This window comes from Psammomys obesus, unplaced genomic scaffold, assembly GCF_907164565.1.
Source record: "Psammomys obesus unplaced genomic scaffold, mPsaObe1.curated_primary_1811, whole genome shotgun sequence".
NCBI classification, from domain to species: domain Eukaryota; kingdom Metazoa; phylum Chordata; class Mammalia; order Rodentia; family Muridae; genus Psammomys; species Psammomys obesus.
Genome location: NW_026586383.1, coordinates 1,407,905 through 1,420,821, shown reverse-complemented (window position 1 = coordinate 1,420,821; position 12,917 = coordinate 1,407,905). Strand labels below are relative to the sequence as shown.

General features: G+C 43.8%; 1 protein-coding gene across 1 annotated transcript in view; it reads left to right on the top strand.

The window, feature by feature from the left end:
• Positions 1 to 12,917, top strand: part of Mlh1 (mutL homolog 1) — a 42,570-nt gene that overhangs the window by 19,095 nt on the left and 10,558 nt on the right. The window contains exons 10-13 of the mRNA XM_055601530.1: positions 1,420 to 1,513; positions 3,910 to 4,063; positions 7,765 to 8,138; positions 10,289 to 10,437. Of these exons, the coding sequence (XP_055457505.1) occupies positions 1,420 to 1,513; positions 3,910 to 4,063; positions 7,765 to 8,138; positions 10,289 to 10,437 (771 nt within the window). The remainder of the gene's footprint in view (positions 1 to 1,419; positions 1,514 to 3,909; positions 4,064 to 7,764; positions 8,139 to 10,288; positions 10,438 to 12,917) is intronic.

Here is a 12,917-nt window from a genome sequence, read left to right as displayed (position 1 = left end):
TGTTTATATTAGCATCTTTCCTACTATATTAAGAGGTATTAAACCTAAAAACTAATAAAGCTTCTGACATGTAAGGCTTGGGAACAGTATTTTCATTACTTTTGTTCTAAACATAAGAATAACAGCATTGTGGGACAATGGACAAAGGTCCAACAGGTAAAGGCACTTGTCAGTAAGCCCAGTGACCTGAGTCAGGCTTGACCCACCTGGTAGAAGGAGAGAGCTGATTCCTGCAGCTTGTCCTCTGGCCTTCACATGTTAGCCCTCCCCCAGTAAATAAGTGTACTTAGATTCTTTTAAAGGGGTAACTGCTTTATGTCACACATGAGACCACAGCGCAGACAAACAAAAATCAGCTAAGTGTCATTTGACTGGCCTGTTCATATTTCTGATGTACCATAGTACCTGTACTGTGTACCGCGTACCATAGTCTGCATTAACACTGGCTGGTCTGTTGGTAAGGGCAAAAAGAGGCCAGCTTCCTATTCTGTCCTCCTGTGTGTGCTCACCTAGGGAGCAGACACAAGGTCACTGTGATAGCCGCCTCGCTTTCAAAGAGCTCAGCAGATTAGCTCCATCTGTCTTGTCAGGTTCACCACAGGCCTGTGTGGTCAGGACATGAGTTACAAAGTACAGTGTGACATTGTTAAAGGGGCTATGGATGTGGTGATCGCTCAAAGAATGGTTGTCTTCTCATTGATAAAATCATCACTCTTGTTAGAAACACAAAGATGTGACATATCCTTGGCTGCCAGTTCATAGGACAACAGTTCAGTAAGCTATTCTTTAAAATATGTCTTAGGAAAAAGGAGAGCTAGGTTTTTTGTTTTGAACATAGATCTTTCTTTGTCTTTAGTCTTAACGTGTAGCCTTTATCTGTCTCCCCTAAGCGTGGGTCATTGAAGTTACCTTAATCATGCATTGAGCTGTTTGTGCTGCCTGCAGTGCTGGCTAGCTTGCTCTCACCCTTCGTCACTTACATGGAAACTATCGGACCTCCTTGGGCAGAGTTGGCGCTCTTTCAGCCCACCGTGTATCACGCACATCTCTGCTGTGGTGCTGGACCCTTGGGCTGGACTTAGTTTATTCACCACTATGGTATCTCTCAGCATTTGGCGTGTGTGATAGCTTTGTGAATTAAAGTGTCTGAGTGCTGCTGAGGTCCAGTGACGGCAAAGCTGTACATGGCTGATGCGGAAGGGGAGCTGAAGAGGTGGAATTAGACATCCTCTCAGCTTTTCTGTTGCTTAGATGAGAGGAAGAACCCCAAACCTGTAGTGAGATGCTGGAAAGTGGTGACAGATAAAGGGGGGTGCTTCTTCCTGGGCATCTGATAAGGCTGTACCTGTAACCTCATCCTGAAAGACAGTTTTGATCTGGTTACTCTCTTTTTGTTTTTGTTTTTGTTTTTTTTTTCAGACCGGCTGGTAGAATCAGCTGCCTTGAGAAAAGCCATAGAAACTGTATATGCAGCATATTTGCCCAAAAACACACACCCATTCCTGTACCTCAGGTAATGTAGCACCAGCTCCTCAGTGTTCGTGAAGAGATGGCCAGTCACTGGTCAGCCAGGGCTTATCATGGGCACTGCTGGTGGAAGAATGCCCTGTCCCTCCCCATGGGAAGATGGCACAGTTCTCACATAGGGAGTCTGCGGTCCCTTCCACTGGGGTCAGCATTCTGCCCTGTGGGGAGTCCTTAACACATTTTTAAAGATTTAATTAATTAATTAATTAATTAATTGAGAAAGAGTTCATGCGTTCATTCGAGCAAGCGAGCAGAGGACAGGAAACACTTATGGGAGTCAGAAGATACATTTCTGGAGTTGGTTTTCTCTTTTCATCTTTAAATGGATTCTGGTTGCTGGGCCACTTTTACCAGCTGCCTTCTTGTAGGGTTCTTGTCTTACCTTGGCAGATGCCCAGTGGCTTACGTAAATAATTTGGCAGTCATGTTTCAGTTATCACACATAGTTTAGAACTTGCCTTATTTAGACCAAACCCCACGCAGTCAGGGTGTCTTTTGTGTTTCTTGTTCTGCTTGTCTGAAAAGGCCTCCTTAAAAACCAGCACAAAAAGCTGGGTGGTGGGGCCGTACATCTTTGATCCCAGCACTCAGGAGGCAGCGGTAGGTAGATCTCTGTGAGTTCCAGGCTAGCCTGGTCTACAAAGTGAATCCAGGACAGCCAGAGCTATACAGCGAAATCCTGTCTCCAAAAAACAACAACAACAAACAAACACTACTGTTTTTGTAACAAAGCTACACAAGGGCTCACTTCATACTGAAGATTTTTAGGTTTGAAAGCTTAGCCTTCTGGCAGAAACTATGTTAGAAAATTCTCAGCTGAGCTTTCTGGAACACTTATAAGCCCACTGTTTTGGATAATTTTAAGTTTCAGGCCAGTGTAGCAAGAACCTGTCTCAAAAAAAGAAAGTTTTCTTTGTTGTGATCTCACTGAAATGAAAGGAAGTGTAGAAATCATGTTTCAGGATGGTTTTTAGATGAGATCAGGCATGTTCAGGGTGTTGGGACCATGGACTAAAGTAGTTTTTAGATCTAACTATAGTTGTTGACTCCAGCATGTGTTTCGTTGCTGGGTAAAAAATCCCTCATGTTATCAGCTTGTTCTGTCTTTGCACTAGGCAGGATCTAAATAGGAGATAGAAATCATGCCACGGAACAAGAAAAGTTTAGTAAAAATATATATATATACTGGATTCAATTGCCAGGGGATTGAATAGTAAGAGATGAGTGACAGGAAAAACAGGTGCAGAAAGCCACTTCCCCCTGAGAGGGGGATGGCTATTTATAGAGCCTCTTGCCATTCCATTCTTCATCCTGAGATAAGGTCCCTGACAAAGAATGTGACTGTGGCTTGCTGCCCCGGGAGAAGTGGACACAGCACTCCCCATCTCCATACTGAGGAGCTGCTGTGAGGTGTACTGCCCACAAGAGGAAACTGTGCTCTTGGCCATGTGTGCAAGAAGACTGACAGACTTGCTCCCATAATTGGCTTAGAAAGGCAGCTCGGTCTCCATGTGAGTTCACTAGTAAGGGGAGCAAGGGCTGTCTCTAACATGAACTCAGTTGCCTGCTCTTTGATCACTTCCCACTGGCAGGAGGACCTTGCCAGCCCACAGAGGAAGAGGATCCAGGCAGTCCTCCTGAGACTTGAATGGGTAGGGTCAGATAGTAAGGGAGGAGAGAACTCCCCCTTTCAGTGGACTAGGGGAGGGAGATAGAGGGGGAAGAGGGTGGGAGGGTAGTACTGAGAGGAGATGAGGGAGGGGACTACAGTGGGGACATAAAGTGAATAAAATATTGTAAAATGTTAAAAAAATAAGGAAAAGGAAAGAAAACCTGTCCTGTTGTCCCTGTAGTGCCCTCTACTGACAAAGCTTCGTATTACAAAGCTTTGTTATTAGCAAGCCATGAAAGATGGAATTGGTCAGGGCTAAGAGCTCTGGATTCTTCTATATCTTCCTTTTATTTATTTATTTACTTATTTTTGAGAAGTGAGGGAGGAGGACAGTTTGACAGTTACTGTATTTTTAAAGCTGAGAAATCATTCAGAGAAGTTGGCTACTTGCCTGAGGTTCTAGAGTGCTGACAGCTGACATGTAATAACTACCATATACATACAAGATGCCTTTATAAACTTAATTCCAGCTGTAAAACTGTGCAGTGAGGAGAGCTGTTGCATCCAGTTTATAAATGCAACTAAGATCAAGAAAGGTGCCTGAGAGCCACACAGCCACACAGTGTAGGAGACAGCCTTCAGTCTTTCTGACTTGGTCTTGAGGTGTGGGGCCATGAGGCCATGGTGGTTTGCCTCTCCATGTCGTCTAGCCATCGCATACTACCACAAATAGATTTCCCATCTCCGTGTTGTCTCTCTTTTCATGCTAGTTTGGAAATCAGCCCTCAGAATGTGGATGTCAATGTGCACCCCACCAAGCACGAAGTTCACTTTCTGCATGAGGAGAGTATTCTGGAGCGCGTACAGCAGCACATTGAAGGCAAGCTGTTGGGCTCCAATTCATCCAGAATGTACTTCACCCAGGTGAGGGCCTCCACCCCACTGTGTCCGCGGCCTTTGCTGCTTGGAAATGTGTTCCATATCGTGAAAGCTTAAGACTGTTTTATTGTAACTTTGAATTGTCTTTATATTGCTTTGGTAGCTTTATTTAGTAACTTTTCTCTCTGGTGTGTGTGTGTGCGTGTGCGTGCGTGCGCGCGCGCGCGCGCGCGCGTTCGTTTCACGTACATGTGTGCAGGTCACTCATCTGCACACTTGTATGCAGAGGCCAAGGCAGGTGTTGAGTATCTTTTGTCTCCTTACTGCCTGAGACTGGCTTTCACTGAACCAGGTCCTCACAGCAGATGTCCTTACCATTGAGCCAGCCTCTCTGGGTTTTGATTGTCTTCCAAGAAAGGTGTTCCCTTTGAATAGAGCTGATACTTTGTTTTAATTTATGTTCCTATTTCTAAGCACATAAAATTAAATAGTACATATACCTATTAAACAGCTTTATCAACATCAGCATTTTGCCCTACTGGTTTTATCAATTCCTATCTTAGAGAAGGGAAAAGTATATCTTAAAGAACATTTTAGACATTCATTTCTTGCTTAGTACTTAATTATACATCTAAAAAGTTTCTTATATAACCATACTATAAATATGACACCTAATATAATTAATAGCAATAACATCTTTTACTATCTAATCTTATTCAAATGTCATAATTATCCAGAGAGTCTGTTTAATACTAGCTGCGTTCAGTAAATTCTTAGTCATAATATTTGATTGTTACAGTTTTTAAATCTCTTAGGTTGGCTCTCTCTATTTTTATTTTTTGGGAGACAGGGTCTTATAGTCTACACTGGCCTTGAGTTTGCTTGTACTGAGGAACCTTCTGCCTCTAGCTCCCCAGAACTGGGATCACAGGCCTGTGCCACCAGGCCTGCCTTCCTTTAAGTCTCTTCAGTCCCTGGAATTCAGTAAAGCCACTCCCTTTCATTCACAGGTACTATGGCAAGCCTGTGGAGATCGGAAGGTAACCTTCAGGAGTCACCCCTCTCCTAGCATGTGACTCCTAAGGATTAACTTGGGCTGCCAGGCTTAGGGACAAGCATTTGACACTCTTAACCATCTTGCCAGCCCCAGCTTCTCCTTTTTAAAAAACTGCTGCTCTCATCAGCTTCTCTAGGTTTCCTGTAGCGTAATGAACATTTGGATTGATTGGCTGATTGTTTCTTTGTGCTGTTATTTAATTCTCTCTGATCCTCTATATTCCTTTGAGTTAGAAATCTAGAGACATATCTATAGTCAGACACAAAGATTCTTTTACAAAACTAGATATTTTTTCTTGTAAATTTTGTTCATTCTAGTTTGATCTTTCAAAAAAAAATCTAAATTATCACACCTTAGTTTTCCATATTACCAGTGGCTTTCTAACAATGCTGCAAATTCTCATACTGTAGTCTAAGAGGTGATGTTTGATGTGGTAAAAGAGACATAACATAGAACGTAGCATTTGAAGCATTTTGATCACATATACAGTTCAGTACTGTTAAGGACATTCACATTATTGTTGATCTGACTCAGAACTTCCCTGAATCACAACCTACTGTCAGTTTGCCAAATGACTGGCACCCTGCCCCTCCCATTCATTTTACATGAGTAATTCTTCATCTAAGGATGTTCTTTGTTGGGTTCATTCATATGTGCCCATCTTACTCCTTTTGGTGGCGAGGAGGCAAACACAAGGTTTACTTCTGCTTCTTTATGGGGTGGAGCCAAGTTTCTCCTGTGAGAAGCAGCTGAGGAGTGAGAGAGAGCACACAGTGAAACTTGAACTTAAGTGGTAAGTCAGTGCTCTGCAGCAGGAGCACACTGGGCTGAAATCCAGGTTGGCTGCATCAAAACCATCCCCTGCTGGCTTTGTTCCCATCCTCTGCTCCTGTGGGGTGTGGGGCATCTGTCCTCGACATCTGTCACTCATGGCTCACCAGCTGATCTGCCTGGCTAGGCAGGTGTTCCTTCTTCCCTCACTACTCCATGTGCATCCCTCCCAAAGCTGCGTGTCCCATCAAAGAGGACAACCTTCCTAACAGAGGAAGGCCTGGAGGAGGACAGCTCTTTGGTCAGGAGTATACGAGCAGTGCTCCCAGGACAGAACCTTCAAACAAGCTCTCATTCTAGCCCTGTGTTTACATTATGAACACTGACGTGCCAGGAGACTGAACATTTTGCCTCCCTCTTGGGGAAGACATAAACATGTTGCCCTTCATCACAGTGAGTCTCAGCGAGCTCAGAGGGGTTTTCTGGGTCTCTCACATGTCCTTCTGCAGTGTGGAAGTTGTAGTATAATTGTGAACTATGGAACAGGTGTGGGAATGGTTCAGGAAAGGCAAGGCCCTGTACTTCCCAGTGTATCCAACAGGAGGCTCCTAGTGACTTTGTGTTATGGATGAGTTCCTTTGGTTATGCCTGGTTCTTTTTTGTAAGATTGCCGTCCATGAGGGGCCTCCCCTTCTCTGAGGAGAAGAGAAGGAAATGGGCGTGGGAGGAGAGGAGGGAGGGGGCTATAAAGGATGTAAAGTGAATAAATAAATTAATGAAAAAATAAAATTAACATTAAAAATTATATAAATGAAGATGAAAAAAAATTGTTCTCCATGATGTACTTAATAGTGTCTGCATTTGCTGATAACCATTGCCATAATCAGTTATTTCTTTAGATTGTAGGACTATATTCTTATGATGATTTTATCATCTTGCCCTGAATTAATTGGCCATAAATCTTCTGCACAGAACTTTCTCTCATTTGTTAGATCTGTCCTTCCCTCCCTACTTTCTCTTGGTACTTAGTCACAGCAGTTAACACAGCAGCCCTTTTAATGACTTGTAGACATTTGTCTTTACCATTTTCTTGTTCAGTTGAAGTTCCTTTTAGCTGTTCCTTTACTTTTTTGACTCAGTTCTATTAGGCTGCTAAATTCCATGTGTGTGGCAATACAAGATGCTTCTGGCAGCCTGTACTTCTTTTCCAGCCTTTTCTGGTTGGTCATTTCTTCAAGGTACTCTAGTTCATGTCAGTTGGGTTGGTAGTTGGTGACTAGAACCTGAGACCCTGAGACCTGGGGTTTCCATTGCTTCTGGGTAGTCAATAATTTTTAGACTCCAGTAGACAGCATAAAGGGAGTAAGTATATTTAGAAACAGAATTATGAGGCGATATCTCAGTGGTAGCGTGCTTGTTTAGTGTGTGAGTGGCCTGGGGTCAGTGCCCTGACAAGCAGATTTTTAAAAGATGGTAGAATGATAATAGTTGCCAGGTCCTGGGGCAAGAAGGAATAGAGAGTTGAGTGTGAGTTTTAAGGGCTGAAAAGTTGTGGAGAGAGATTCACAGCTGTTTGAATATACTCACTACCATGGAATTGTAGCTTTAAAATAGTTTAAACTGTTATGTTTTATGCTGTGTATGTTTTATCATAAAAATAAAATAGGATCTCTTTATAGTAGAAAATAGAAAAAATATAAGAACTGAAAATTTCAACTTAATTTTAAGATTATAAAAACTTTGCTTAATTCTTGAATTTTATACTTATGAATGTTTTATGCTCCTTTAATGAAATTTGCTTTGTGCTAACAGTTCTGTGATTAACTCTTATGTCTTTGTTCATTGCTGTTCTTTTTTGGGATCTGGACCTTTATATGCTAAAGTCTGCCCCTTTCCACTCTCTTCTCTTTTGAAATAGACCTTACTTCCAGGACTTGCTGGGCCTTCTGGGGAGGCGGCTAAACCCACGAGTGTGGCTTCCTCATCTACTAGTGGAAGTGGTGACAAAGTGTACGCTTACCAGATGGTTCGTACAGACTCCCGGGACCAGAAGCTTGATGCCTTTCTCCAGCCTGTGAGCAAGGCTCTGCCCAGCAAGCCCCAGGGCCCTGTCCAAGAGGACAGGACAGAAGGCTCTCGTGAAGAAACTGTGCAGAAGGATGAGGAGATGATTGAGCTTCCAGCCCCCGCTGAAGGAGCTGTAGAGAGTCAGCCCTTGGACAAGGACACAGTAAAAGATGGTTCAGAAGCAGCACAGAAAACAGCACCCACTTCCAGTCCAGGCAGCTCCAGGTGTGGCTTCCTTTGTTCTTCACTAAAACTGGCATCTAACAGGTTCTCCACAAATCAGTTGCACTTTCTCTAGCTAGTCTGGGCAGTGCTGTGGCTTGTGCACTGCCTACATTTGACAGTGGCTCCCATGGTTAACCTTGCGAGTTCTGTGATCCAGCCACAGCTTCTACTGGTCCTTTCAGAAGCAGCCCCTTACTGGGTCCCCTCAAGGGTACAAGCTCTTGGGAGAAGGGTTAGTGAGAGGAGCCATAGAAATAAAACTTTAGCCTTGACCATTTCTAGTGCATCTACAAGTTCTCAAAGGCTGAGTCCCAGTAAGGCTCATGAGGTGGCCATGCTTCATTTCATGAGCTGGTATTGACACTACTGCTCAGTCTAAAATCACTTGCCCAAGGGGCATGTTTTCTTAGAGGTGCCATCAAGAAGTCTGACACTGAAGTAAACATTGTGCTTGGACATGCTGCTTAGCTCCAGTTGATCAATCCTTCTTTGTCCCAGCAAGGCAGCTTCTGAGGAAGTTTTTCCTGAGAATAAAATGATACAGGTATTTTTCAAGTATGATACTTTATATGTATTATCTTAATTAATGCTCTTACCCTGCCAGAAAACATTTGTTCATCATTTGGGGAACTAAGTGCTATTTATAACAGAATAGTTAGAAAACTTTAAATCAAAAATAGGGTTATATTCCTCCTGCTGACATCCTTCCCATGGCTTCCCATTATACATAGGGTGACAGCTTACATCTCACTGTGCTTCCCGCTTCCCCTCCTCCTTGGACTACTATAGCCACATGACATTTTGCGGCTGGTCTGAACTGGCTGAGCTTCTTACAGTCTCTTACTTCCCTTGATGTTCCTCAACCTAAGAGACTCTGGGCTCTTGTCACTCATGTCTTAGCTCAAATGGCACCTTTCCCCAAAGGCTTTCTGTCTTAGTTACTTTGCTGTTGGTATGAAGAGACAGCATGGCTATAGCAACTTATAAAAGACACCATTTAAGAGCTTGCTTGCAATTCAAGGGGTTGGTCCATGATCCTCATGGCAGGAAATATGACAGTAGGCAGGTAGGTAGGCATGGCACTGGAACAGTAGCTTAGAACCTACATCTGATTTACAAGTTGGAGGCAGAAAGAGAGAGAGGCTGGGCCTTTTGTGGGCTTTTGAAACCTCAAAGCCCACTCCCAGCGGCACACCTCTTCAATAAGGCCATATCTCCTAGTCCTTCCCAAACAATTCTACCAAATATTCAAATATGTGAACTTAAGTCCATTTTCATTGTGACAAGAGATCCCTCTCCTCTTACAGTCTCATCAGTCTATTATATGGCCTTGTATTTTCTTCCTAACATCCACCACTATTAAAATCTTTTTCTTGGGTGGAGAGATGGTTCAGCAGTTAAGAGCACTGGTCTGCTCTTAGCAAATGACCCAGGTTTGATTTCTAGCATCTAAAACATTGTGGGTCACGGCTGTCTGTAACTCCGCTCCCAGGGAATCCAGTGCCCTCTTCTGGGCTCTACAGGCACCAGGAATACACGTGGTATACAGATGTACATGCAGGCAAAGCAGCTACACACATAAAATATTTTTTTTAGTTTAGCATTTAATATTTGGTTTTAAAAATCTTTTCTGTCACTAACTTTCCCACTAGAAAGTAAGCATGAGGGGTTCCCCTTTCGAATATGTTCACTGCTATATGTTGGTGCATGTCAGTATCAGATAGGCAGGTGGGTGGGTAGATGGATGGGTGGACAGACAGATGGATCATGCAGTGGTTCATGAATGAATGAGGCTTGACAAGGTCAATTTACTTGCTCAAAGCCCTTGAGATCTGAGAGTTGTCAGATAAGTAGTGTGACACAGAACAACAGCTGGCCTGCCACAGCACAGCTGTGTGGAAGTAATGGCCAGTGGCACAGAGAAGCTGCTCCTTTCTCCAAAGTACAACACATGTATTTGGCTGAGTTAAAAAAAAATAAATCGGGGTGGGCAGGCAGCCTCTGTAAGTTCGAAGCCAGCCTGGTCTACAACGCGAGTCCAGGACAACCAAGGGTACACAGAGAAACCTGTTTTGAAAAACCGTTAAATTAAATTAAATTAAATTAAAACAGAAGAACAACGGCCTGTCAGTTCTCTCCTTTCATTGCAGAAAGAGGCATCGACAGGACTCTGAAGTAGAGATGATGGAAAATGATTCCCAGGAGGACATGACAGCTGCTTGTTACCCCCGGAGGAGGATCATTAACCTCACCAGTGTTTTGAGTCTCCAGGAAGAAATTAATGAGCGGGGCCATGAGAGTACGTAAGTGCTGAGCTCTGTGTGCACTCAGGGTTTTGGAAATGCAGAAAGCACTCATGTTGTCGATGGGCGCTGCCATATGCTAAACAGACAAGCTATTTCCCCTTACACAGAAGACAGTTCAAGAGGAAATGAAGGGGCCTACAATGGTTATTGCAGTAGTTTCTGCTTTTTGCTAAAAGCAGCATCACGAATGAGCAACAAAGTCCTCATCCTACCAGATGGAGTCTGCTTAACTGAGTTGATAGGTCCTGCTGCTGGCTCCATTTCCACTGTCTGGCCCCACACTTTAACTTAGTTGTTCTGTGCCTCAGAAAGTGAGATTGAGTGATCCTAGAAGATCAGCAGGCTGATCAGAAGTAACTAATAAGACAGTTGTCAAGAGGATGAAACATTTCCATATCCTGAAGGCTGGTAAGTTCCTGTCGTCCTCAAAAATAGCTTGGAAGAATAGTTGGGTGCCGGACTTCACCCCGGTCCCTGCTGCAAGAGTACTAGCTGAAAGGTTTGAGAAAGTGGAGGACAGGGTCACTAAGTAGAGTGCACGGAGATTGGCCCTCACACCCTGCTGCCCACACCTTCGAGGTACTGATGTTTCAAGTGTGAGTATCATGCAGGCTCCAGATGGCACGTCTGTGCTTCAGTCTGTCATCTAGCCATGATCTTCCTGTTTTCATCTGTCATGATAAATCCCAAAGCCTACAGCATGGCCCCGTGGGTAAAAGCATTTGCCAACAGGCTTGACAACCTGAGTTTGATCTTTGGGACCCACGTGATAGAAAGAGAAAACCAACTCCTGAAAGTTGTCCTCATGTGTGATCTCCACATGTGTCCTGTAGTCCATACCCCCACACACACAGAGAAGGGGGGGGAGTAGAAAATGAAAATAAATCAGTTTCAATATTATAAAATATAAATTATGATCATCTAGATTGTTGCTCTTTTGTTTGTGTTTTGTTTTGAGTCAAGTTTTCACTATATAGCTCAGACTGGCTTGGAACTCAGTTTGTAGTCCACATTAGCCTTGAGTTCTCAGTTCTGCTTCTGCCTCCTAGGCCTGGGATATAGCTCAGGAGTAAGCTGGTACTATCCTCCACTGCCCCTGAACCTTCTGAAGCAACTGCTGTAAGCCAGCCTCTTATATTTCCAGGCTCAGTCACCATCGTCTGAGCCAACACAGGAAGGCCTGAACTTTCATAGATTGCTCATGTCTGTCTCTCCAACCCCACACCCTTCTCTATGGCCTTATTACATGCGATACACAACACCTTCCTGTAACTGGCCTTCCGAAGGCCTGTCGTACGTGTTGCCAGCTGGCTTCTGATTTTTATTTTCATGAAAAGTATTGTGGTTGCTTTTGCCTGTGTTACTGTCCAAGCTGGGAGCTCTTAGAGCTATTTTAAATCATAAAGGAATATAAGAAACGTGGGGTTCTGCCTGATTTATTTAGCAGCCCTCCTCAGTAGTTTTTAAATAACTCCCTCATGCTTGGAGGTAAGTAAAGGTAATTGCAGTGATGCTGTGCTGGGCCAACTCTAACCCTGGCCTAAAAATGTATACTCCTGCATGCCGTCTCACTTAATTCTCAAGTTCTTTGGAGAGCTAGCGCATGCGTCCACCTCCTATTCTAGAGTTGAGGAAATGAAAACAGAAACAATTTCCTGGAACATCTGAACACTCTGAAACCAGCCTGGTATGGCGGTCCTTGCGTTAGTCCCCATCCCTGTGAAAACTGACTGGAGGAATTCATCCTAGGAGTCCCTGGACAACACAGTGAGACTTCATGTCAAAAATAAACAAGAAACAACATAGAACAGCCAGCTACTGTGAGTGAGTTGGTCCTACCAGTGGCCTTTGTGGGTAGCTCACTTGATATTTAAGTGTAAAGTGGGGTCAGTGTGTTGCTCTTTGGTAAACAGCTAAGTCTTGGATCAGATAGTGACACTATTAACTTGCTGTTACGTATCAGTTAATTGTAAATTATTTGGGGTGGTAGGTGAGATGACTAGGGTTACACAGATTGTTTAATGAATCTTGCTGCTGTATTAGGCAGAGTGAAAGAAACCCTGTGCCAGAAAGAAGGGCAACTAAGCAGTACCCCACCTGAGGCCTGAGAGGCTGGGTGGCCGCATCTGTTGCCTCAGGGCAGTGGCAGATGCTCTCAAACAGTCCAGCAGGGAATGGGGCCTCTGCATTAGGACCCCTCCTTAGCTGAGCTTTATTTTTCGTGCAGAGAATATGTCAGAATCCACAGTCTCAGTTTTGAACTAGGGTGTTACGGTTTAGCTTTGATATAAAAAAAGGATTTTTTTCCACTTTGATCTTTGCAGAATGGAGGGAAACAAAGAGAAACCTTCTGGCCTGGAGGAGGGTTTCACGTGGGATAAAATGCAGGCTGTTGAAGTCCTGTGAAAAAGTGCCCTGTGCTGGACCAGCTGACATGGAGTCGGCTTTCCTGCTGGCTAGGTCACACTCCAGA